Genomic DNA, 26,715 nt, shown 5'->3' on the forward strand with positions numbered 1-26,715 from the left:
CTTTATAGTTTATACTTATAGCACATGCATGAGCCTGGTCTTTTTTTAAAGATAACATTCTGAAGTTACTAATGTAAAAAAGGAAAATCACTTTTAGTGCTAATGAAATAGAGTAACAGAGGTTTGAACTTGAGTTGAACTTGAACTTGTGTACTCACATTTTTCTTTTAGTGGTTGCAAGATTCCATATTCCATTATTCCACCATAGAGGTGTGAGCTGGAAAACACCACGGTTCAATAACCTGAAGTCTTATGTAGTACAGGCCCAAATTGTATAAGAATCCGTTCAGAAATCAGTCTTTGAGAGAGGTTTTAGTAAAACCGACGCCCCAAAGAAAAAGCGTTCCAAAATCCATTTCCTCATCCACCGCCGTGCGTTCTGAAGTCTTGAGTCACTTCTCATGTTCGCCTGTCAACTTTCACCTAGTTCCTATATTCGCACCCACCCACGTGGGGTATCGTTGGAAGTGGACACTCGTTGGCTACAATGCTGACCAATCAGTGGTGATAGGAGTTTTGGAGCGTATACAGTCCGGCGTGGTCATCTGACGCGCGGCGCGCAAAAAGACGCTCGCCTGACATATCATCATGTAACTCGAGAATCAAGGCACGGAATTGGTCGAGTGAGGTGGCGTTCGAACGGCAACAAATAGATGTTTCGAACGGTATATTATGTTTGGTGAAAAATGCAGCCCCGAGCCGGTAGACGCTCGCAAAGTGCCGTGACTTGCGTGCATGGGCATGAGGGCCCGATTTCAGGCCGGTGCTTGGTAAGAGGTTAAGAACAAATTCTTATTTACAATGACTGCCTGGCGAGAGGACAAAAGGTTCCCTCAAAGGGTAACAGGGAAATAGAAAATAGAAAAAATACAGGTGATGCATATATCACCAAGGTAAGGGAAGTAATTAAAACACACAGTCCGCCAACCATGGATCGTTTTTCCTTTTTTTCGATTTTAATATTCTATTCAGTGTCACGGACCTCTATGTTACCGTTAAAAGGCATAATGGGACCCCGAGAGTGCAGTACCGGCCAGATCCTGCTAGGTGGCAGTATCGCCAACCCTTTGAAACCCTGTTTCAGACCCTGTGTCACATCTAAGCCCCTCCGGGCGGAGAATTTTGGTCCAGGCAAGCCTAGCGGTTCACCCGATCACATTGGAACGCGTCCAGGACACTCGATGCATGTGTTGAGCCGGATTATGTCGGGGACCCGATGGACACCAATACTGGAAATCGCAATCAGACAATTAGAATATTCTTTTTGGAATAACCCCGATCAAAGGTAAGGACTATCTGACGTCAATTCCAACTTGATCCTACAATGATTTCATATCGATCCAGCTGATCAGCGTGTGTGGTGTTCAAAACGAATGCCTTTGATGACGATCAGAGCATAAAAAAATTACCCCCCCCCCCCCCTTGATGCATTCACGATGAAACATAATACCTATTATATACATTTGATTTGGAAATAGTAGCGTGTCCAGGCGAGAAACGCCAACAACTTCAGTCAAATTCACATAGCGCCCTATAACTCAGCTTTTCAGGAATTAGCCCAGATCACTCCTAAACTATACAATATTCACCACGGGATAACGTGTGAACGTATACATGAAAAAATTATCTCTTTTTTGCATGTTCGACGGAGAAAGTGACTGTCAAATGACCATAGTGTTGTCTCAATAGCTATAATATAGAATATAGATAGCACAGTGAAAATAGGCTATGGAAAGCTGGCGTATTAGCTACAGGGATAAGGGTAATGGCTGGCGCTGAAAGTGTTAAAAGTGGTGAGGGGAGTCAATTGTTTCTGCATCTCGTTCCAAAATAATAACAGCCACCGGACAAATGCAGATAAATGTTGTCCAGAGATCAGAGATGGCTCTGCTCTAGTAGCTACTCCAGCAGGTTAGTCTCGCATAGCCAGACCTCTCTCCACACTGTTAGCCCTGTGCCAGCGCCGGAGAGAGGTCTGGCTGAACCTTTTATCATGCCGCTATAGGGGGGGGGGGAACACTGGCTTCTTTGTATTTCTTTAAACCAATCACAAAGTGTCCTTACGAAATAGTGTTGCAGATAGCGGAAGGGGAGGGGAATTCCGACTGAAATAGTCAGCCAATGGCATGATTATACCCACAGTCTACATCCTGTGAGTCAGACTACCAGCAGGTAAACAACCATCATTTGGAGGCTCTTCTCTGTTGGCTGATATAATGGTGTTAGAGGCTGCCTGGCGGATTCTGACAATTGGTTGCTTACTTGCTTGCTTATTATGGCTTTTTCATGCTAAATAAGATATTTCTTGGGAAATTATGAAGTACATCTCTTGCACCACAATAATATTCACCCATATGCTTTGGTCTATAATAAACAGTAGATTGAAAGAGGTCCTTCTACATGACTGTGCATTTGCAGAAGGTCAATAATGTAGGAAAAGCTAATTTTGACAGATTGTCAATGAAATGGACTAATCGATTCAGTGAAAAATCCAGTGACTAAGAATGTCTTCACTTGATGACGGCCCTTGAGCTTTGGAATGGAGCCAGAGAGCAGGAAGTGAAGTGAAACTGTTCTCGCCGTCTACTTCTGTCAGCAGCCCATGAAAAATATGCAGACCTCAGGAGTTCTTAAATGAATGGAGGGCAACATGAAATAGCGTATACCTTTAAAAGTACACCGTATTTGTTAGATCGAGAGCTTTACAATGTTTAGGGTCTTAGACATTTTTTCATATATTTAACAATAAGATTGTCATTCAGCTTTATTAAAAGGGTCTTTTCTTTTTTATATTGATGATGTATTTGACCTTTTTATGCCGATGCACACGAAGAGGGCTAGGGTAATATAGTTGACAAATCAACATGGCAAAATGTTTTAATTTGCAATGGTGAAATTGACATTTAATATAGAAGCAGTTGATTGTAGGGATGCTCGATATTGGCTTTTTTACCGATACCGATATGCCGATATTGTCCAACTCTTAATTTCCGATACCGATATCAACCGATACCGATATATGCAGGGCCCCCCCCCCCCCCCCCCCCCCCCAAAACGGAATAATTTCAGGTAATTAACATTACATATCTCTTGTTGTGGAATTAACACAACATTATGCATACTTTTGACAATAAATAAAATCTGAATTTGTTCTTACTTGCTTGCCTGGGTAAATAAAGGTTATAGAAGTGTAAAAAAGAAAAATATATATATATATATTTTTTTGAAAACCGATACCTATAATTTCCGAGATCACATTTGAATGCCAATATCGGTAGGCCGATAATATCGGACATCCCTAGTTGATTGCTATTCTACAGACGATTGCCGGTGCAAACATGTTTCTGACAGATTTCTTCGTTGGTGCTGATTTTCAGTGAGGACGCCAGCTCCCGTTAATTTTCTCACGATTGCCCTCTTTGGTTGACTGTGGCGGATGAAAATACTTAATATGCTGCTGACGTGTGTGAAGTCGGAGGACAAGGTCTTATCTGAGTTGTCCCTGTCGTTTGCAGTGGACATGACTTCAGCCAGTGAAGATGACCTGGACAGTGAGGACAGCGAACAGGACATGAAGAGCTACATCTGCGGCCACTGTGCCACAACAAGTAAGTCTCTATACTATACTACATCACAAGTCACCCTTCCAGTCTTACTATACTACATCACGAGTCACCTTCCAGTCTCTATACTATACTACATCACAAGTCACCCTTCCAGTCTTACTATACTACATCACAAGTCACCCTTCCAGTCTTACTATACTACATCACGAGTCACCATCCAGTCTCTATACTATACTACATCACAAGTCACCCTTCCAGTCTTACTATACTACATCACAAGTCACCTTCCAGTCTCTATACTATACTACATCACAAGTCACCCTTCCAGTCTCTATACTATACTACATCACAAGTCACCCTTCCAGTCTTACTATACTACATCACAAGTCACCCTTCCAGTCTCTATACTATACTACATCACAAGTCACCCTTCCAGTCTTACTATACTACATCACGAGTCACCTTCCAGTTTTACTATACTACATCACAAGTAGGGATGGGTACCGAATTAGGTACTTTTAAAGGTACCTACCGAAACACATCGGTACTACCGAGTATCGATTCACGTGAGATCCAACAGTGCCAATTTTCGGTTATTTATTTATTTAGTTTACCGCAAAACGAAACCACACGTTGGTTCAGCTTGTGCAAACCAAGCGTTGGCAATTTGTGTGTGTGTGTGCGCACGAGTGTGAGTGTGAGTGTGAGAGAGAGAGAGAGAGAGAGAGAGAGAGAGAGAGAGAGCGTGTGTGTGTGAGCAAGCATGAGAGTAAATTACTTACTAAGTGTAGTAAGATGACTGAGGCCCGCTAACATACGCTACACCATAGATATATATAATAAACATAATTATGCAATACACTGCCCCAGAGCCTTCTAAAAAGATTCATTATTCATTGGTCACCACAGAGTTTTATTTGCACTGCCCCAGGTGAGAGACAACCAAATGTGTCGTGAAGACCCGCCCAACTCTGCCTCTGATTTGCAGACTGTGGGTGGGGGAATGTGATTGGACCAAAGCAGAGTTCAGTTGACAGACACACAGACAAGCAGTCGACATGCAGAGTGGCAGAGACACTGCTCCTGCTTGCAGTTGAGATAGCGGACAATTTCGACTTGTTGCATGTTGGCGCTGTCTCGCAGATAATACATATGAAAAGAATAATTTGATATGTGTGTGACTGACTGTGTGTATATATATATATATATATATATATATATATATTAGAGCTGGGCCGTTACCGGGCTAAGTTAACGGCGGACTGTTATCGCGCGATAAAAAAATTGCCGCCCTTAATCTATTCTCAAAAGTTGAGTCTCCTCTCCTCTCTCTGTCTGCACGAGAAGCGAGCCGTGGCGCCTCAGCGAGCCACACACACAAAATACACATACGGGTACTTAACACTGAGTGCCAGCAGGGGGCGCACAATTTAGCGCTTGAGTGCCAACGCTCTATTCAATGAGAGGGCGAGCACATTTGTGAATGCATAAACTATATCTTAAATTATGGCTATGTGTCTAATACGCCCGTCGCTTATCAATGACTTGCTTGCAGTCAACATTGTCGAAACGGATTGTTTTTTCATCGGTACATTTCCATTTTATACCATTATACCATTTTGAAAAAACGCTTGTTTTTGGAAATGTCCAGAAAAAAGTGATTCTCCAGGAATCGCCCTTTTTTCGGCCTATTTATGAATCGTTTTCAAATAAACACTAGATTTCCTGATCAGCACACACACACACACACACACATAGGGGACACGTTGATATATCTGTGAAAAAAGCTCTGATTACCCCAAGACTGGTAAAATAGGTTCCTTACATCAGATCAGATTATTCCAATTCCTGATCGCCATTCCAAATATCGATCGTGTTTATTGATCCAATGCTGGGTGCTTGAAACACATATTCCATGCTGTTCTGAGGGACCACAAAGACTGCAATCGGCTCGGATTACATGCCTGACAAGTAAAATGTGGATTCCGGATTTTCTTTTTGCGTTTTCATTCAGTCCAATCCAATTACCATCCGGGAGACGATAGTGGGCGGTATTTTCCCTGTTCGAGCTCAGAGAGAGTCCCAGTGGTAACGTGAAGCTAGATTGATGAAAAATTTATGGAAATCGTGAATAAAAGAAATAACGATTAATAACGAGATTTCTCGTCGTTGGCACTGAACGGTTGGCATGAAATAACGAGAATTATCGTCGTTGGCACTCAAAGTGTTAAGGGAGGGGCCTGTCCGTGGCTCCGTGTTGAATTCCCCCAGACCGAGCTCTGCGCTCATCATGGCGGAGAGAACAAAACGAAAGTCAAAACATCTGTTGTCAAAACATAACATTAGTCTGCAGAAAGGCGCCATTTTCTACTGCTTTGCTCGCAGTGTTCCATCTCCATCCACGTCCACTGCAGGTAAGCAGCCAAGATACGGAGTTAGCTAGGCTAATAACAAATTATTACGAATAGGCTAATAAATAAAATATAATTGCTTAGCTAATTGTTTAGCTACAAATATATTTGAAAGATGACAACTTTTTATAGATCGTCAGGCTGAGGCTGCAGCCACCATGTCCCAGCCCACCCCTCCTCCCTCTACCACCACCGGTCCCAGCCAAGCACAAAGTCCCTTCACCCTAGCAGCTAGGAAGGATGACCGAGGATAGGGGGAACGAGTGTCACAGGGCAGTGACCCAGTTTGTTGTCAAAGGCCTGCACCCCTTCTCTACAGTGGAGTCCAAGGGCTTTAGGTAACAACTAATCATTCAGTGTATATAGTTTTTTTACATTTGTTGTTTATTATAAAAAGTCTATAATTCAGACACATTTAAAACATTGTTGCTGCTGTTGCTGAAGAAATAATATTTATTTATTATATTTATTTATAATTTATTTATAAAGTTATATAAAAGAACATTGCTGCTGCTGTTGCTGAATAAATAATATTTATTTATAAAGTTATAAATAATAAAGCAATGTCGATAAAGTACCGAACCGTTAAGCAGTATCGATAAGAGTAGTAGTATCGATACAATTCTAACGATACCCATCCCTAGGTAGAACACACATATTTTGAATGCCTTCGGCAGACTTCAAATGAGCCATTTTAATCTAGATTAATCTAGATTAACTCCAGGATTGCAGATAGATTAATCTAGATTAAAAAAAAGTAATCTATGCCCACCTCTAATATATATATATATATATGTACTAAATAAATAATAATAACTTTATTTGTATAGCACCTTTCATACAGGGGATTGCAGTTCAAAGTGCTTTACCTCAGTAAGATGTAAATAATAATAAAGTAATAATAATACATTATTTATTAATTAAATATTAAGTTTGGATTTTTTTTATACAACTGAGGTAGGTAGATTACATTTTTAGGGACTAAAGTACGGAAAAAAGGTACCGTTGGGTACCGGTATGGATTCACCGGTACCGTATCGGTTCAAATGTGAACAGTACCCATCCCTAATCACAAGTCACTTTTACAGTCTTACTATACTACATCACAAGTCACCCTTCCAGTCTTACTATACTACATCACAAGTAGGGCTGTACCGAATGCGTCGAAGCTTCGATCATAATGTTGACATTCGAATTCTAAATTAACATTAACACTTTGATTGCCTAAGGCTAAATTCATGATATACCATAGGTTGCCAGCTCTATTTGTCTATGGATAAGTACCCCTTCTTTGCAGGGCTATAACTTTTTAAATTCTATTGCTAAATTGCCATTATTATGGCCCATTCAAAGTCCTATATGTATTGTTCATTGTGTAGCAACGTTAAACTTTTTCATTCACATATTCATAGTAAAATATGGTCTAATGTATAAGTATGTTTTCATCTCTTTCTGCAGCTTTCTCCAGAACGTGATCTATAGCCCCAAATGCATTATATTGATGATGAAATACAGTTTGATGGCAATCGGCGCGATATAAAAAATTTCAATTGGACGTACTTCTAGAAGTTTCTACGTATCATCTGATATTGACCGGATGTGCGGGGGATCGTTTATAATTCCGTGGGCAGCGTTATATCATTCATCTAGTGTGGGTCATATGTTCATCAGAGCAGTTTATATCGAACACGTTCAAAAATAACGCTGAATCTTACCGTATCTTCCTCGCGCCGTTGGACGATCAGCGTGGTGTAGACCGTTTTCGATTATGGGATGTTTATCCAGATGAACCATTTTCAGGTTGTATAATACTATATACGTCCAAATAACGTTGTTTATTGAGTTAGGGCGAGCGATTGATCATCCAGTGTGTTGAGATGGAGTCCGGCTACCGATCGCGAGTGCCCGGAGCACATAGGATGAGCACTTCCTGTTTGGCGAGCCCCTCCCTCTTGGCCGATCTGCCGATCGGCCACCAGATGGCGCTCTCGAACCGTTAAACAGTTGATGGGAGCTCACCAGTACATCTCAGGGCTCCGGAAAGAAAATATGATTTCGATCACAGATTTTTGAAATATTGATATCAAAGACGAGTTACGGCGTCCTCGGCAACTTGAGCATGGCGGGGAAGGACGCCTAAAAGCGTCTTCCGGCAGTTAAAGTGTTTAAAAAAAATCAAAGAAATGTACAGACATTCGAAGCTTCGTTCGAATACTTCAATAGAAGCTTTGAATGTTAAAAAATGACATTCGTTACAGCCCTAATCACAAGTCACCCTTCCAGTCTTACTATACTACATCACAAGTCACCCTTCCAGTCTCTATACTATACTCAGTGGTGCGTTGTTAATATGGACTGAGCCGGCACGCAGGATAATGACGCCGCGCGCACGCGCGCGCGCATGCGCATATGTTCCCTTGCGCACATGTATAATAATACACTTTGTTTGTATAGCCTTTCATACAGAAACTGCAGCTCAAAGTGCTTCACAACAGAAGAAAGACAGGCATAAAATGAGCACATAAAGTGCAGACATATAAAATCAGTTTTTCACATTAGGATTCGTATTTTTTATTTTATTATTATTCTTCCAATGTGATCGCGTGGCAAATACATTTTTCTTTGGCTGGCCTTGTTATGATAGCAGAATAATATATCTGCATTTCTGTCAGTACAAGATTAAGCAGTGAATCACATTGAATAATAACATGATTATGTCTTGATGTCTGATGGACTCTGTAAGACTGTAAACACGCATTTGTCATGTCTCATCAATCATGAACCACGATTATTTTCAAGAGAAACAAAACAGGCAAATAACCTAGCTAGTCAATCTGGACAAAAGCCTATATTAAAAAATTAAAGCTGTTCAAATGCTGTTGCTGTTAGGTTAGTGTTACTTGCCTTCCTGCTCCTGGCGTCCACTCCTGGTTTAGCAAAACTAAGTTTGCTTTGAACGAGTGTCGCACTCGTCCTCATCTTCTTCTTGGATGGCATGATCCTTGCAGTTGTGATGGTGAATGAAGACAGGTAGTCAGATACTGTTAACTTATACATTGTATGTGCGGACGTGGTTGAAGACACCGGCCTAGCGGCTATTGTTATGATAATGCGAGGTAGCGCCGGGAGGCAGGTAAACACGACGAGCCGAGTCGAGCGCAGCGCGTTCTTGAGTGCACGCGCATGCGCGCACAACCATGCATGTGCGTGCACGCGCTTCTGCTCAAATCTTTAATACTCAGTGAGCTTGCACACCGTGCTACCCCGTCCCATGAACAACGCATGCCTGACTATACTACATCACAAGTCACCCTTCCAGTCTCTCTACTATACTACATCACAAACAGTGTTAATTTTGTCAGCTATTTTTTATTTTAGTCTTAGTCATGTGTCAAATGCTCTTTTTAGTTTTAATCATATTTAGTCACCGTTATCTATTTTTCGTTTAGTCAAGTGCAGGTTGAGCATTTTAGTCTTATTTAGTCTTCTTTTTAGTTTAGTCTCGATTTAGTCTTTTTTGTTTAGTCTCGCCACTCAGTTACAGCCTCATAAGTTGGCGTGAGCTTTTTCTAAACAAATACGTTAGTGCTAGCTGGTTAGACTTATGTAAGCTATTTAATGTGTTCTATGTTATTATTGATGCTGACGTTATTAGGTGGAGTTGCCCTCTTGGGGTTTTGTTTTGGGGAAGAGTCGGGCGCGTGCCTGTGACAGGTCCGTTGTTGTCTTGTGGAGTGGAAAGAGGAAGATATCAATTCTCCCGTGATTTTATTTTAGTATAGTCTGAAAGTATCGACGGACTATTCCTCGGTTACAATTGTGGCAGCAGTGGGATTGTTTCCTGCATTAGTGTCCAGCGTGAGAAGAAAAGGGAATGCTGTTAGAGATGATTTGACAGCTAGCTAGTTGCTAATGCTAACAGTAACGTAGCAGTTAGTTTCAAAGTATAGTTAGACAGCATTCGCCGTTGGACAATAAGAATTGGAAACGGTTCTTGACTTGAGTTTGGTGATCAACATAACCGTTTTATTCACCTTCTTCCTATTTCCACTCCACAACACAACAACGGACCTGTCACAGGCATGCGCCCCACTCTTCCCCAAAACGACTGTAGCTTCTTTGAGCTCTATATATTTAAAGTATACCCAGAGGTCTGGTCTTTGTTTTCTTCCAAGTCCATTGCATACAAGACCACCGAGACCCTGTTGCCCCACCATTGTTCCATTAAACCCCTGTCGTGTGCAGTTACTGCTATCTAGAATGCTGGCTAAGAACAAATAACGCAGGTGAGGAAATTAATCAAAGCGCTTGCGCTGCACACATAGGAAACGGAAATGCTGCACTAATAATAACATGAATTATTCTAAAAAGTTATAATTGTCTTAAAATGAGGAGAGATTTCGGCAAGATTTTATTTAGTAAACTACATTTTGTGTCGTTGTTTGTAGTCAACGACATTGCATGAATGATTTACCGTACTTTTCGCACTATAAGCCGCACCTGACTATAAGCCGCAGCAGCTAAATTGAATGATGTGTACATATATAAGCCGCACTGGACTATAAGCCGCAGGTGTTTTAATGTTTAATTACCATATGTAATTAGCATCGGGACACAATACTGTCGGACAAATAACAAGAATTAACTCATTTACAAGTTGTATTAAGTTTAGCAAATAAGGGAACAGATAAATAACATTTCAATGCAGTCAAAAAAGCAATATTTAGATTTTTACATTTTCGGGTTTGGTCACGTCGAGTCACATATAAGCCGCACCGTTATATAAGCCGCAGGGTCGAAAAATTGGGGGAAAAGCCGCGGCTTATAGTCCGAAAAGTACGGTAGTCACGTTAGTGTCACATGATCTCCATTAATGTGACATCTCATCTCGTTGTCAGGGGAAAAAAGCTTCATTGACGACCATATTTAGTCATCATTTTCGTTGACTAAATTAACACTGATCACAAGTCAGTCACCCTTTCAATCTCTATACTATACTACATCCCAAGTCAACTGCTTATCTTGTTAACTATCTGCCAAGGCAATGTGATCAAATACATTTAACTTACTGTTGTGCTGTAGATAGTTTATAGTACAGCGACAACAATGACCACAATGTGTCCTAGGACTTTGTTGTGTGTTTTTTGTTTTACACGTAGATGTACATCAGGATGCAATCATTATTATTATTTTTTTTAAAGTGAAATGTCAAATAAAGTCGAGTGACTGGATGCAGATGTCTCTCCTCTGCGTTGCTTTGTGTGCATCATGCCTGCATCTGTACTTCTCCCTGTAGTAAACTGATACGCAGACGTCTGTATTTTACTGCTCTATATCCTGAATGTAGCCTTTGTCTCGACGTCTCCACTAGTTTCAGAGCGTTACAAGAATTGACCACAGGGGCGCTCCAGTAGCACACCACATAGCGCGCTGAGTCGCGACACGGTCGTCCCGGGTTCGTTTCCCACACCCGGTGACCATATGCCGCATGTCTTCCCTTCTTCTCCTCCCGTTTCTCCCTCTCTCCTCTGTCAGTCCTGCGTGGCCAAGAAAAAGCTGTCGGTCCTGCACGACCAGGGAAAAAAAATAAAGATAATAAAAAAATTCAAAAAAAAATTATCAACCAAATATCGACCTAGTGAACGCATTTGGTAAAAGTGACTAAATTCGTAACACAGTAAGCGATGCAAACGCCTGTTGCTTAGGCTACAGAAGCTAGTCATACACATTAGTTTACAATGAGAAAGACCAACAATGCTAAAATGCTAAAGCCTGTTTTAGGTAAAGAACAAGTATTATACACTTTTCCTCTATGTGCCTCTTAACACATTCAGCGCCAGAGGTTGCTGTGGGCCGTATGGCCGTGTGTGCCAGCGCTTTAATGAATGGGGATACATGCCGGTGTTTGCAGTGCTAAAACTATATTAAATATCATAGCTATGGATATAAAACTATTGCCCATTTGACATCGAGTATCTATTGTTCAATTTGTGAAAAAGAAATAATTTTTTCATCCATACATTCCCGTTTTATACCATGGTGAATATGAGTATAGTTGAGTAATTCTGTGTAATCCCAGGAAACGCAGCTAAGCAGCGTTTAGTGCATTTCACTAGAAACCGTGCCATTCCTCGCCTGGATCAACAATCAATCTGAAATCAACGCTATATTATCGGTTTTATGTTTCATCATGAAAGGGGGGGGGGGGGGTTCTATGCTTCGATCGTCACCAACGGCATACGTTGTGGAGTAACGTTACAATAACACTTTCGGATCACAACAAAGGCATGCTCGGATCAACGCAAGATTGATGCCATATAGCCCTTACCATGACTAGGATGTACTGCAAAAAGAATATTCCAATGATCTGATCGCCATTCCAAGTATTGATGTCGATCATGTTGCCAACATAATCCACCAAAGAACATGAATCGGCGGTGCTTGATTCTCCCCAATCCATGTGTTATAAACGTTACTCCTGCCCGACTAGGAAAGCCCGGACCGGACTTTTTAGATCGACGTACAGGCCAAGCCAGAGAGATTCCAAGGATGTGCAATACCGGCCGCAAGGCGTTAGGCGCCAGTATTGGACGTTTGCGATCTCAGATCCATTCCCAATGATAACATCAGGCTCCCTCAGATTATGAATGGAAATAGTGAATAAAAGAAATAACGACCAAAACCCGACTTTTCTCGGGTTTGGTGCTCAAGCGATGGCGAGTTACCTTGACCTATCTCGGGTCTGGCGTCCAATGTGTTAAGTGCTGAAGAGAAATTACAGACTAACATTCAAAACATCAAGCCATTCCTTAAATACATGTAAAAAGGCAAATTAAATGAAACACTGTAATGTTGAGAATACAGATTAATAGGCTTGGCCAAGTACCAATGTTTAGTGTAACTGAGGGGTACAATTCCCTGACTGTATTACTAGATATGATACTTACTACCACTACCTTTGTACTTAATATTCGGCCACCCAGTACTCGGCATAAATATATTATGATGAACACTGTCACGTAGATGAAACGGATCCAACACAAATGTACGAATTAGAAATAGGTCTTTATTTCTACACAGCGATGGTGTGTAGAGCAAGCACTTAATCAAATCAATCACATTTATGAATGGGAATTAGTATGCACTTTTATGGCAAGAGTATTCGTCGGTATATCAATAGAGAATGTCCAATCTCTGAAGGCGCAGGTGGTACATATACGACCTGGAATAGTTAAGGAATAACAGCAATGATACTTTAATGATTATAGACTGGATACACTAGGGGGGGTTAATCCGGTCGCTTGTAAGCCGACAGGAGTAGGAAGGGGGGGGGGGGATAGAGTCCGGCTGCCTCATCCGGCCAAGGGTATCCCAGGTGAACCCACTGTAGTGCCGTTCAATGCGCCGGCGATCCTTGGACCGCAGATGAAAGCAGATGGACTCTTTGTGGGCCGGCGTCCTCCGGTCCACGGAGGAGAGACGTGAAGCGACCTCGTCTTGCAGAGCGTCTCCTCACCTTGCGTCCTCTCCAGGGGGGGGGTTCCAACACACGGCAGTGTCGGGGGTCTTTATCCATGGAATAATCAACGTATACAAAGCATAATCCGTGCCTGGGAAGGCGGGCTGTCGTCGGTAGAATAATCCGGTATACAGGTCCACTCGCTCGTCGGCTCTGGGGCTCCTCGGGTGCAATCTCACATGGGGTCGATCATCCTGGATAAACAGCCAGTTTTCTGCCCGAAACGATGGGGTGCTGACTACGGTAGTATTCTCACCGCACGAAGCACTATATATTAACAGACTATTATTAGCTTAATAGACTACGTCCAACTCGACGATATAGTGCCAAATATGACTATTCAAATATTAATATACACGATGTCTCAATACCGATGGTAGGCCGAACTTGGCCTTACTCCCACACGTGGCGTCGCGGGGAGGCTTTACGTCTGTCACTCTATTGGAGGGTAAGAAACTGGACTGAAAAGGAAGTCCTACTTTAGTAGCGCAGTATATATACGCACTATGAACAAATAGTCCCATTAGTGGTGCGGTAGCCAGATTCCTACGCGGAACTAGGACTTGTTCGTACATGTTGAGCGGTACGTTTGAACTGGGTCTGGGGGGTATGGCAGCCTGGCACCAAGGTCTCGACCAATAGTAGAATGGAGACTATTATGGGATGTTCAGTAGGCTAGAATGGATATTCAATGCATATTGTACAAGGAATATACAAGGGATATCAGGGAATATTAGAGAATATACAGATACAATTAAATATATATATATAAATAAATATATATATTCGGTTTAATCTGGCCCTTCACAACATTTAGGTATTTATAGGTACTGTTAACAGGCCTACAGTACCAGTCAAAAGTTTGGACACACCTTCTCATTCAGTTCAATGAGAAACTGTGTCTAAACCTTTGACTGGTACTGTATATGTTTTACTTTACAGTGTTAATAACTCGGGTAAATGTAATTAATTCATCTTGATCGTGCCAGAAAAGTGCTTGAATTTGATATTTGAAAAGTTCAACAAACCCTGTCCACAAAGCCATTTCTTCTTCTTCTTCTTCAGCTTCTAAAGATTGGCACCGTGGGGGGCAGGACAACGTCTTGCTGTGCACGACCTGCCGTGCACACTACAGCAAACACGGACGCCTGCCGCCGGCTCAGAAACTGACTGTCGCCGATCCCCCGTTCATGTTTAAACCGGTTAAAGAGGAAGAGGAGGCACACGGCGGCAAGCACGGCATGAGGACGCGGCGGAGCAGAGCGCCGGTAAGCTGCCTTCATCAACTTCATCACCTTCATCATTAAGCTGCCTCATACAACCAACACCGCCATCATTAACATGCCTCATACAATCAACACCTTCATCATTAAGCTGCCTCATACAACCAACACCTTCATCATTAACATGCCTCATACAATCAACACCTTCATCATTAAGCTGCCTCATACAACCAACACCTTCATCATTAAGCTGCCAACACAACCAACACCTTCATCATTAAGCTGCCAACAAAACCAACACCTAAATCATTAAGCTGCCAACACAACCAACACCTTCATCATTAACACTTTGGATGCCACTGGTCCCAGTCTCAAAACATGGTTGAATGCCAGCACCCACTTCAATGATAGCGTTGTGAACGCATAAACTATGTCTTAAATTATGGCTATGTGTCTAATCTGGCCGTCGCTTATCAATGACTTGTTTGCAGTCAACATTGTCGAAACGGATTGTTTTTTAATCGGTTAATTTCCGTTTTATACCATTTTGAAAAACCCTTGTTTTCTTGAAAGTTTCAGGAAAATAAAGATTCTGTGATAAATGGCCTTTACTGGAATATTCTGGAATACACAAAAATCATTGTCATTTTTTGGCCTATTTATGAATAGTTTTCAAATAAACGCTAGATTATCGATAGTATGTGTACTTATGCACGCTAGAGAAGCGAGCTGAAAAATCTATTCTCTCATTTCCTGATCAGCGCACACACACACACACACATATGGCACACGCTGATATCTCTGTGAAAACAGCTCTGATTATCCTAAGACTGGTAAAATAGATTCCTTACCTCAGATCAGATGTTCTCCAAAAAGATTATTCCAATTCCTGATCGCCATTCCAAATATCGATCGTGTTTATTGATTCAGCGCTGGGTACTGGAAATACAGATTCCACACTGTTCTGAGGGTCGGCGAAGACTTGGATCTCTTCGGATGGCTTGCCGGATAAGTAAAATGAGGAAACTGGATTCCCCCCCCCCCCCCATCGGTCTAATCCAATGGGGTGCAGTACAACAGGGAGAGACGATAGGGGGCGGTATTTTCCCAATGGAGCTCAAAGAGAGGTTGCAGCACTAACGTGAGACTAGATTGATGAAATATGAATTCAAATCGCTAATAAAAAAACCGACATGCTATATGTCGTCGCTGGCATTCAACGGTCGGCATGAACTAACGACATATAGCGCCGTTGGCACTCAAAGTGTTAAGCTGCCTCATACAACCAACACCTTCATCATTAAGCTGCCAACACAACCAACACCTTTATCATTAAGCTGCCAACACAACCAACACCTTCATCATTAAGCTGCCAACACAACCAACACCTTCATCATTAAGCTGCCTCATACAACACAACAAACACCTTCATCATTAACACTGAGTGCCAGCAGGGGGCGCATTATTTAGCTCTTGAGTGCCAGCGCTGTAGTCAATGGGAGGGCGAGCACATTTGCGAACGCATAAACTATATTTTAAATTATGTGTCTAATACGCCCGTCACTTATCAATGACTTGCTTGCAGTCAACATGTACGAAACAGATTGTTTTTTCATCTGTACATTTCCGTTTGATACCATTTTGAAAAACGCTTGTTTTTGGAAATTTCCAGAAAATAAAAAAGATTCTGTGATAAACGCCCTTTAGTGGAATACACAAAAACGATATTTTTTTGCCTATTTGTTAATCGTTTTCAAATAAACGCTAGATTATCGATAGTATATGTGTACTTATGCACGCTAGAGAAGCGGGCTGAAAATCGATTATCTATTTCCTGATCAACACACACACACACATACACATATAGGGGACACGTTGATATATATGTGAAAAAAAACTCTGATTACCCCACGACTGGTAAAATAGATTCCTTACCTCAGATCAGATGTTCTCCAAAAAGATTATTCCAATTCCTGATCACCATTCCAAATATCGATCACGTTTATTGATCCAACGCTGGGTGCTCGAAACACACATTCCACGCTGTTCTGAGGGACCACAATGACTGCAATCGACTCGGGTTATATATATATAAGTATAATGTGGATTCCGGATTTTCTTTTCCCCATGCATTTTCATTCAGTCCAATCCAAAGGGTGCATTACCATCCAGGAGACGATAGGGGCCGTATTTTCCCTGTTCGAGCTCAAAGCCAGTCCCAATGGTAACGGGAGGCTAGATTGATGAAAAATGAATGGAAATCGCTAATAAAAAAAATAACGATTAAATAACAAGATTTCTTGTCATTGGCACCCAACGTATGGCATGAACTAACGAGTTTCTCGTGGCTGGCACTCAAAGTGTTAAGCTGCCTCATACAACCAACATATTCATCATTAACACATTGCGTGCCACCACCCACTTCAATGATGGCGCTCTCATATTTGCGAACGCATAAACTACATCTTAAATTATGGCTATGTGTCTAATCTGGCCGTCGCTTATCAATGACTTGTTTGCAGTCAGCATTGTCGAAACGGATTGTTTTTTAATCGGTTCATTTCCGTTTTATACCATTTTGAAAAACGCTAGTTTCTTGAAACTTTCAGAAGATTCTGTGATAAATGCCCTTTACTGTAATACACAAAACACGTTGTCATTTGTCGGCCTATTTATGAATAGTTTTCAAATAAACGCTAGATTATCGATAGTATATGTGTACTTATGCACGCTATAGCTGAAAAATCTATTCTCTCATTTCCTCAACATCACACACACACACACACACATACACACACACGGCACATGCTGATATCTCAGTGAATACAGCTCTGATTATCCTAAAACTGGTAACATAGATTCCTTACCTTAGATCAGATGTTCTCCAAAAAGATTATTCCAATTCCTGATCGCCATTCCAAATATCGATCGCGTTTATTGATTGATTATTGGCTGTAAATATATATTCCACGCTGCTTTCCAACTCGCGATCATTTCCCTCATCATCAGATGGCTTGCCAGCACAGTGGAGCCAGTAGGCCCCCCCCCACAGGGATCCAGCAGTATAATCGAATGACCTGCAGTTACACAGGGATAGGCGATAGGGGGTAGTATTTTCCCATCGGGGCTCCTAGAGGGGCTGCTGTACCAACGGGAGACTCGGTTGATGAAATATGAATGAAAAAATAAAACGACAAATCGTGTCGTCGGCACTCAATGGGGGGCATGATAAGACGACAATACACGTCGTCGGCATTCAAAGTGTTAAGCTACCAACATAACCAACACCTTCATCATTAAGCTGCCAACACAACCAACACCTTCATCATTAAGCTGCCAACACAACCAACACCTTCATCATTAAGCTGCCAACACAACCAACACCTTCATCATTAAGCTACCAACACAACCAACACCTTCATCATTAAGCTACCAACACAACCAACACCTTCATCATTAAGCTGCCAACACAACTAACACCTTCATCATTAAGCTGCCAACACAACCAACACCTTCATCATTAAGCTGCCAACACAACCAACACCTTCATCATTAAGCTGCCAACACAACCAACACCTTCATCATTAAGCTGCCAACACAACCAACACCTTCATCATTAAGCTGCCAACACAACCAACACCTTCATCATTAAGCTGCCTCATACAACACAACCAACAACTTCATCATTAGAGAAGAGCCGATAGAACTGATGTTGTTATTGTTGGTCTGGTAGAGCCCACAGAACAGGGAACAAAATAAGCACCCGCCAAGCGCCAAATGCGTGTAGATTTAAGGTTTGGCGAGTAAAAATGAGAGGTCTGCCCGCCACCTGGCGTGTAGTTCATATCGATACTCTTATTTTGAAAATCCTGTGCTGGTCTCATTTCCGCCCCAAGCGCAGCTCCAGTCATAATATCTATGGCTCCGGCAGCTAGCAACGTTCAGTTCATATTATACTCTTATTTTGAAAAACCCTGTAGCAACTCCGAACGTCATATCCGCCCAGTCCGTGCTTCTTGAAAGCAGAGCAGCGCTACACAGCAGTGTGCCTACACGACCCGAAATAAGTCTGTGGTGTTTTTTTTCTTCTCACAACGGGTCAAATGCATCTACATGCTTTGCACCGTCGCCATTCCTTTATGCCCACATCGCCCGAAATTAACGTTTATGTACCATTACAATCACTACAACGTTAGCGTAAGCTAACAAGCTAATCCTGATCAGAAGCAGAGGCGCAGAGCCATAGAGAACAGCAGACACAGTGTGGACTGGGGAAAGGGAAATGGGGGGGCACTCTCCCCTTCCCTGTGTGTGTGCGTGCATGCGTTTGGAAAGACGATGAAGTCACTAGTCAGGACTCAGGACAGGAGTATATTATAGTAAACTGAGGATTACTGAGGATGGACGGATAATGTTGATATTCAAATATAAAAAAGTTTCGAGAGGAGTGGAAGTTTGAAGACAGACTACAATATGATGCGGGGGTGGTGAGTTGAAACAGTGTGTGTGTGTCCCGACCCCACTTCTATGTTTCAATAAATTATTTGCATTTAAAACTATTAACGCTGACTCATTCCTTCAGTCCACTCAAAATTATGCTAATATTCCTTATGTTGTTTATGATATTAATTGGAAAATAGCATATGAGAGTATTATATAGTAATAATAACACATGGCGATATACTAAAAAGCTATTTATAATTTTTGGCTGGTAAAAAATCTGCCTGGCTGGTAGTTTTTAAAATCTACCAGCCAAATGGCTGGTAAGTCAAAAAGTTAAGTTTGTTCCCTGCCACAGAACATCTGTTGTTATTGTTGGTCTGGTAGAGCCCACAGAACATCTGTTGTTGGTCTGGTAGAGCCCACAGAACATCTGTTGTTGGTCTGGTAGAGCCCACAGAACATCTGTTGTTGTTGTTGGTCTGGTAGAGCCCACAGAACATCTGTTGTTGGTCTGGTAGAGCCCACAGAACATCCGTTGTTGGTCTGGTAGAGCCCACAGAACATCCGTTGTTGGTCTGGTAGAGCCCACAGTAAAAAATTTCAGTAACACTGTCTTTTTGTCTCAACCTGTTTTCTTATACAAACAAATTGTCAGATGCAGTCAGGTTCATTCTTATTCTTATTTTACTAGGTCAGCCGATGATGGACAGATTAGGGATGCCCCGATCGATCGGCCAGCGATCGGTATCGGCCGATAATCAGTATAAATATGAGATCGGGAATTCTGATAATGCATCCTACTCGCCGATCGCGGAAACCGATTGATGACGCGCGTGAAAAACATAACAAACACAACTCTAGTCTCAGCGGAGTTGGAATGAGAGTGGAGAGCGAGTGTGTGTGTGTGTGTGTGTGTGCAACTCGAGCGTGAGAGAGAGCGTGTGTGTGCGAGTCGAGTGTGAGAGCGCGTATGTGCGAGCGAGCATGAGAGTAAGTTACTTACTAAGTGCAATAGACTCGAGACGACGGAGCCCCGCTACACCATAGATATATACATTATGGCTACACTGCCCCAGGTGAGAGCAGTGCAGGTCGCTGAGAGACAACCAAGCATGCTGCGAATACCCGTCCTACTCTGCTTCAGATTCGCAGACTGGGTGGGGGAATGTGATTGGACCACAGACAGAGTGGACCAGAGTCACACACAGACAGACAGACAGACACGCTCCAGCGAGGGAGGGAGATGATGAGGGTAGTGTGACCTCCCACACGTTACACCTCACCAATGAGAGTCCGCGCTGGCAGGTGAAAAGATGCTGCTGGCTGTCTCCTATGTCTCGGAGGAAGCATCTGATAGACTTCAGGGCTCCCTAGACCGACCAGTGGGGGGCACATGCGAGCAACGACCATGAAGGGGAGGGGGGAATTGGCATAACGACTAAAATTGGGATGGGAGAAAAACAGGAGGAGAAAAAAGTGGACCAAGAATTTCTTTTTTAATTGAATTCAGCTCAATTCGATTTCAAATGGCACATAGTCTTTTTTATTATGTATAGGTTTGATAGGTATTTTCAGTTCATTAAGTAAGGGATAATGTATAGCTACGAGGTCATTGTCGCAAAATAATTGACCGACACAGAGTTTAGAATACCGAGGCGCCTCGCCAAGGTGTTCTAAACGTAGTGAAGGTAAATTATTTTGCGACAATGACCGAGTATAGCTATACATTATCCCGCTTATTACATGGCTAACTTACTAACAATATACCTAATTCATTTTACACCATCGACAAGACGAGATCAAATGCAGGCGCAGTTCTGTTCTGTCGCTCCGCGCTGTCTGATTGCACTGATGCAGTGTGTGTCAGTGGGCTTGATTGCTCCAGCTGCGAACAGCGGCCATTATTGCTCGGCAGCGGTCCGAGTAATAACGGACCGCTGCTAGGGGCAACTGAGCGCTATTGACCAATCACAATCAAGCATTTTGGCGAATGTTAAAACGCCATGTAATAATATCTAATATCTTACATCCAGCTCCTCTGGTTAATCATGAGTGCATAGGTCTCCCTCACTCTGGAATGTGCAGGCTGTGACCAAGCCAGGCCATGCACCCAGAAATACTCGGGCCTCCGGCCACCGTGAGGAGGAGCAAACCTGAACATGATGGCATATTCATCCTTAGACTACCTTATATGCCAAGCCTGTCGGATCGTCCATTATTAACCAGTGGCTCGCTAAATTTGGAACCCACATAGTATACAAGCCATGGTTGTGTCATCATTCTGGAGCCTCTCAGCCCTGTGGAGGGCTGGGCTCCAGGACTGTTCCTCGTTCTCTGTGTGTTCCTGTCAATAAAATCCATCGATTGACTTCACCTTTGTTTTCTGAATCTCTGTCCAAAAACCAAAAACGATCGGTATTGGCAGTGTATCGGCCGATATGGCTCATAGACGATCGGTGATCGGTATCGGTGGCAAAAAACATGATCGGGGCATCCCTAACAGATTATGTTACCACGTCCAAAATCAAATGCTTTAAAGAGGACGGTTGTTTATCGTGCCATCAATCATTGGAATAACTGCCCACTCAAGTAAATTGAATAGCAAAGTGTCTTTCAAATACCACCTGAGAATGCACTACTTAAATATGGGAGCAAAATATTCTGATGTTTATAATGATGTCTACAATGTTTTACTGTTTTTAGATTATCATTGTTAATTAAGTGAATTGTGATTGTCATATGTATCTCATGTATTATGTTTTGTGTTTTTGTTGTCTTTCTGTGTGGACCCCAGGAAGACTAGCTTGCCACTTAGGTGGCAGCTAATGGGGATCCTTTTAAATAATAAACAACAACAAACAATAAACAGAACATCTGTTGTTGGTCTGGTAGAGCCCACAGAACATCTGTTGTTGGTCTGGTAGAGCCCACAGAACATCTGTTGAGCCCACTTTTTGCATTTAGATTCAAAAGTGAAACTGACCAGAAAAATGTATATATTTTAAATCAGTGATTTTACCATACAATACCTTTAAACGTGAAATTGAGTGTATATATTTTAAATCAGTCATTTTACCATACAAACCTTTAAACGTGAAATTGAGTCACACCAGCAATGTTTTCTCATTAATCCTGTCCACAGCAGTGGGTTCACAAACCAGTAGAAATGGAAACCATGAGTTGGATTTGTATTTGAGAAAGTTTTCATTCCTATATTTCTACACTTATTGAACAGAATCTGCCTTCACTTATTGAATCTTATTTTATTTTACCGGGAGATCAAATAATATCAATCAATAAGAAGAACAATATTCAGATTTACTACTTTTCTTTTTCTTTAGATTAACTCATTCACAGCCACTAGCTTTCGCCATCTGCGCTGTTTGGGGCCAGCGTTAATTACCATTTTAGCTATGTTTGCAGACCCATTGTGTGTGCTGTATTATAGCTATGGAGACAATAGTATGACAAATTTTACAGACATTGTTCATAGTCCATTAGTCCAACTGCAGCTCTTCGCAGTAGGCAAGACTTCCAGAGGAGGCGGTTACAGGTGTTGCACAATCTGGTTGCAAAGAAGAAAAGATAAGGTCCTAACGTTAGTGTTTGAGCCAGGATGACTTGGGAGGGGTCAAGATGACCCCCTTTAAATTAGGTATGTCCCGATCCGATCACGTGAAAATCGAATTTTCTTTTAATTCTTTTTATATATATTTTTTTATTCAACAAACATGACCATGTTCACGTCTTAAACTCATACTGAGGCCTTAGTTTTGGTTTTAAATTGCATATCATTCATTTATTTATTGTCACACAGAGCAGAAGAATTTTGCCAAAACAAACCAATAGTATCCAGCTGCAGAACGGCAGACCAGCCACACTCAGACCCAAACACATTTCCTTTGATTTAATTACCGTAATTCCTCTAATAGTAACCCCGGCTTGTATTTGTTTCAACTGTAGCGGATACCAGGCTTGTATTAGGAGGAGGCATGTATAAGAGAGAGGCCTATATTTCTAATTTTCAAACAGATCATAATGAATAAATCAACATTTTGTGTCAGTTTGAACCCAGTAAAATGTACTGGGTTCATTTATTGAAACCAAGCAAGTACTGTATGAAATACGGTAGTAAACGGTGCAATTACAGGTGGTCAAAAAAAGTTAAAAAAAGTAAAATAGTGCAATCACAATACTGGTATAATAATAATAATAACTTCGTTTTATACAATTCTGAGGTAGGCTTACTCTCTTGGTAAACATTAACACCATACCATTATATGGTATTTACTACACAGCCAGGCCAGCATATAACAACAATAACTAAATATATTGCCTATGGTAAATACCATAAAAACATCAACACAGTGCAACAGTGTCAATTTAACTTTAACTTCAACTGAGGTAGACTACCACAATACTGTGGTCCATCCTATTTATTGCCCATTCAAATACCTGTATATAGGCCTATATACAGTTAGGCTAATAACAGTCAAGTTCAGCTGCAAATAATAAAATTAAAAAAAATTATACATTAAACCCGGCTTGTATTAGGAGGCCGGCTTATAATTGCTTAGCTCAACAGCGCACCCGGTCATTAATAGAGACCCGGTTTTTAATTGAATACCGGTTACTATTAGAGGAATTACGGTATACATCAAATGATTTATGTCAAGGATTGCAATGCCTCGCTTGAATGAAGTAAACTTTTCACCTGGATAACGTCAACATTCAGGGTGAATGTAATGTGAGAAATTGGGATTAAAAAAAAATATATATTAATATTTTAAATTTTAAATGTTTTTGATCGGATCGGGAAAGATCGGTATCGGTAGATACTCAAAATCACACAATCGGGATCGGATCGGGAGCAAAAAAACGTGATTGGGACATCCCTACTTTAAATCTTTTAGGGGGACACTGAGATATCTGATACATTTTCTTTGTCCCTTTCCTCTCCCACGTTCCTCTTCCCTGTGAAAAGTTCAATCTATACAAATAAAATGTGTTCATTCATTCAAACCGAGTGCAAAAAATAAAAAACATTTCCATCCATACGTTCCCGTGTTATACCGTGGTGAATATAAGTATGGTTTTAGAGCCGTCTATCGAGTCCTACACATCGATTACATTGTAGACGCTAGGGTTCTTCACCTGAACCCGCTATTGTTCCGGATTCAAATCCACATTATCGGTATTATGTTCCATCATGAATGCATGAATTATGAATGGCAATAGCGATTAAAAGAAATACCGTGAGAAAAATGTAGATCTACGTTTCTGGCACTCAACGGTTGGGCGCCAGAAACGTAGTTCTACGTTTTCGGCAACCATAGTGTTAATAACCGATCTCTCTTCTCATTGTGATTGGCTGTAGCTGTCGTCTCTGCGGAGTGGCCACAAGAGGGGGTCGTTTCTCATTTTTCGAGCGTCCGTAAACGGCATTCGCATTGAACACTAAAAAATTTCGATCAGCCTGATCGCTATAAAAGCATTGCAGGATCAAGCTAGAATTGACGTCAAATCGCCCTTACCTTTGGCCAAAAGTAATCCATAAAGAATATTCCAATTTCTTGATCGCCATCTGATAGATGCAATCCCCATTTGCTCGACGTTATAAACGACCATAACATACGGATCAAGCATAGTTGACGGGTTTCTATGTAACCGGCTGAACTGTGCGCCTCCCCGAGAACAAAAAATGAATTCCGAGACCTGGGGTCATTCCACAGCCCAGGATACAATGTTAGAAATGTAGCTTGATACCGCCGCCTGGTAGGATGCGGTCTGTACTGCACCTTCGGATTCCCACTATGCATTTTTCAGCCAACACACAGCTCCCTGAGATTGAATAGGGTATTAGAATCGAGAAAAAAAAGAACGAGAATCTTCGTTTATGGCACTGAACGGTTGGGGCACAGAAACGAGAATTCTCGCTTTTGGCAATTAATGTGTTATGGCGCAATCACATCCCTGACTACAGAATGAATGTTATCTATAGCATCTTTAACACATTGAGTGCCACGCCCCTTCCGGGAAGTGACCTGGCCTTGCCGTCCATTAACCCCATGTAAACGTAGTTGTAGTTTGTAGAGCTAAACCTATATTTTATAGTATAGCTATGGGTCTAATAACGCGGTCGAGTGTCAGTGAGTTGCTTCCAGTCAACGTGCAAAAAACTGATTATTTTTTCATCCGTACATTTCCGTTTTATACCGTTTTGAATATGAATATAGTTTGGGTGCTTCTGGGTGCATTTTTCGCCTGATTATCGAATCTTCCTGAAATCAACGCTAGATCATCATTATTATCCTTTCTCGTCCTTCCTTGTATCTGATGTAATGTAATGTAAATAAAAAAATCCAATTATCTGATCGCCATTCCATATCCACAGCGATCCTGTCTCCGACATTGTTGGGCATTGCAACATGAACGGGCGGGCGGGGTCAGTTGTCCAAACCATCCCTACAAGCGTGTGTTTTGCCGGAGTGTTTAGGACCCGCGCCGCAGCTCGGTAGAGAAAATAAACTACCCCGTTCCTAATGGAGTGCAATAATGGCCGAAGGCGTTAGAGGGTGGTATAAGACAGTCTGCCATCTCAGACACACTCAGAACAGTATGCACAAGGTGCCCCGCTGAATTATGAATGGCAATAGCGATTAAAAGAAATACCGTGAGAAAAATGTAGATCTACGTTTCTGGCACTCAACGGTTGGGTGCCAGAAACGTAGTTCTACGTTTTCGGCAACCATAGTGTTAATAACCGATCTCTCTTCTCATTGTGATTTGCTGTAGCTGTCGTCTCTGCGGAGTGGCCACAAGAGACTGACAGGTTCTCCCCCCAGTGAGGAGCAGCAGTCCAGTAGCCAGCCCTCCCCGGGCGGAGCCAGTTCTCTGTCCAACACGTCCAGAACCTCCTCCGCTGACAGCAAGAATGACTCCACAAAGAAGCCAAACAAGGTACACATTTTATCCTCTGTATCCCAGTGTGGTAACAGGGCTTTCCCTAGCCCCTTTCGGGACTGTGATGCACCGAGTGAATACACCGTCCTACAAAAATCCTACAATTAAGTCTGTCTCGTTTTTCTCTATCAAAACGCTTGTCATACAGGTGTCGCAAAGAATTGTTTGTATCCACTTTTTCTCCCTATTTTCTATTTTTCTCCCATCCCAATTTCGTGTATCCAATTCTCCCCTCCCCTGTCTTGAACGTTGCTCGACTATGCCCCCCACTGGTCGGTTGTAGAGAGGATAGAAGCCTTGCATCACGTGTTCCCTCCGGCACACGAGGAGGCAGCCTGTCACATCTTTTCGCCTGCCAGCGCGGACTCTCATTGGCGAGGTGTAACGCATGGGAGGCTCACACTACCCTCGCCACTTCCTGTCTCTGCTGTGCAGGCGTCTCCCAACCGACCTGTAGGGGTCGCTGTCCACAACGTCCAATCCCCACCCATCGACTTCCACCCGCTGACTCTGCCAAATAAGCCAGTACGACGGCCGGCCGAAGCCGAAGGCAATGCTGAGACTGGGATTCGATATCGGAATCGCTTGCA

The 26,715-nt window shown here is 42.1% G+C and overlaps 1 protein-coding gene across 3 annotated transcripts in view; it reads left to right on the forward strand.

Annotated features, from left to right (window-relative positions):
- rereb (arginine-glutamic acid dipeptide (RE) repeats b) overlaps positions 1–26,715 on the forward strand; it is a 71,066-nt gene that overhangs the window by 25,810 nt on the left and 18,541 nt on the right. For all 3 annotated transcript variants that reach the window (XM_084317752.1, XM_084317753.1, XM_084317754.1), the window contains 3 exons: positions 3,516–3,608; positions 14,562–14,764; positions 25,958–26,122. In XM_084317752.1, coding sequence (XP_084173878.1) covers positions 3,516–3,608; positions 14,562–14,764; positions 25,958–26,122 — 461 coding nt within the window. The remainder of the gene's footprint in view (positions 1–3,515; positions 3,609–14,561; positions 14,765–25,957; positions 26,123–26,715) is intronic.

Source organism: Notolepis coatsorum (assembly GCF_963971535.1).
Source record: "Notolepis coatsorum genome assembly, chromosome: 6".
Classification (NCBI taxonomy): Eukaryota; Metazoa; Chordata; class Actinopteri; order Aulopiformes; family Paralepididae; genus Notolepis; species Notolepis coatsorum.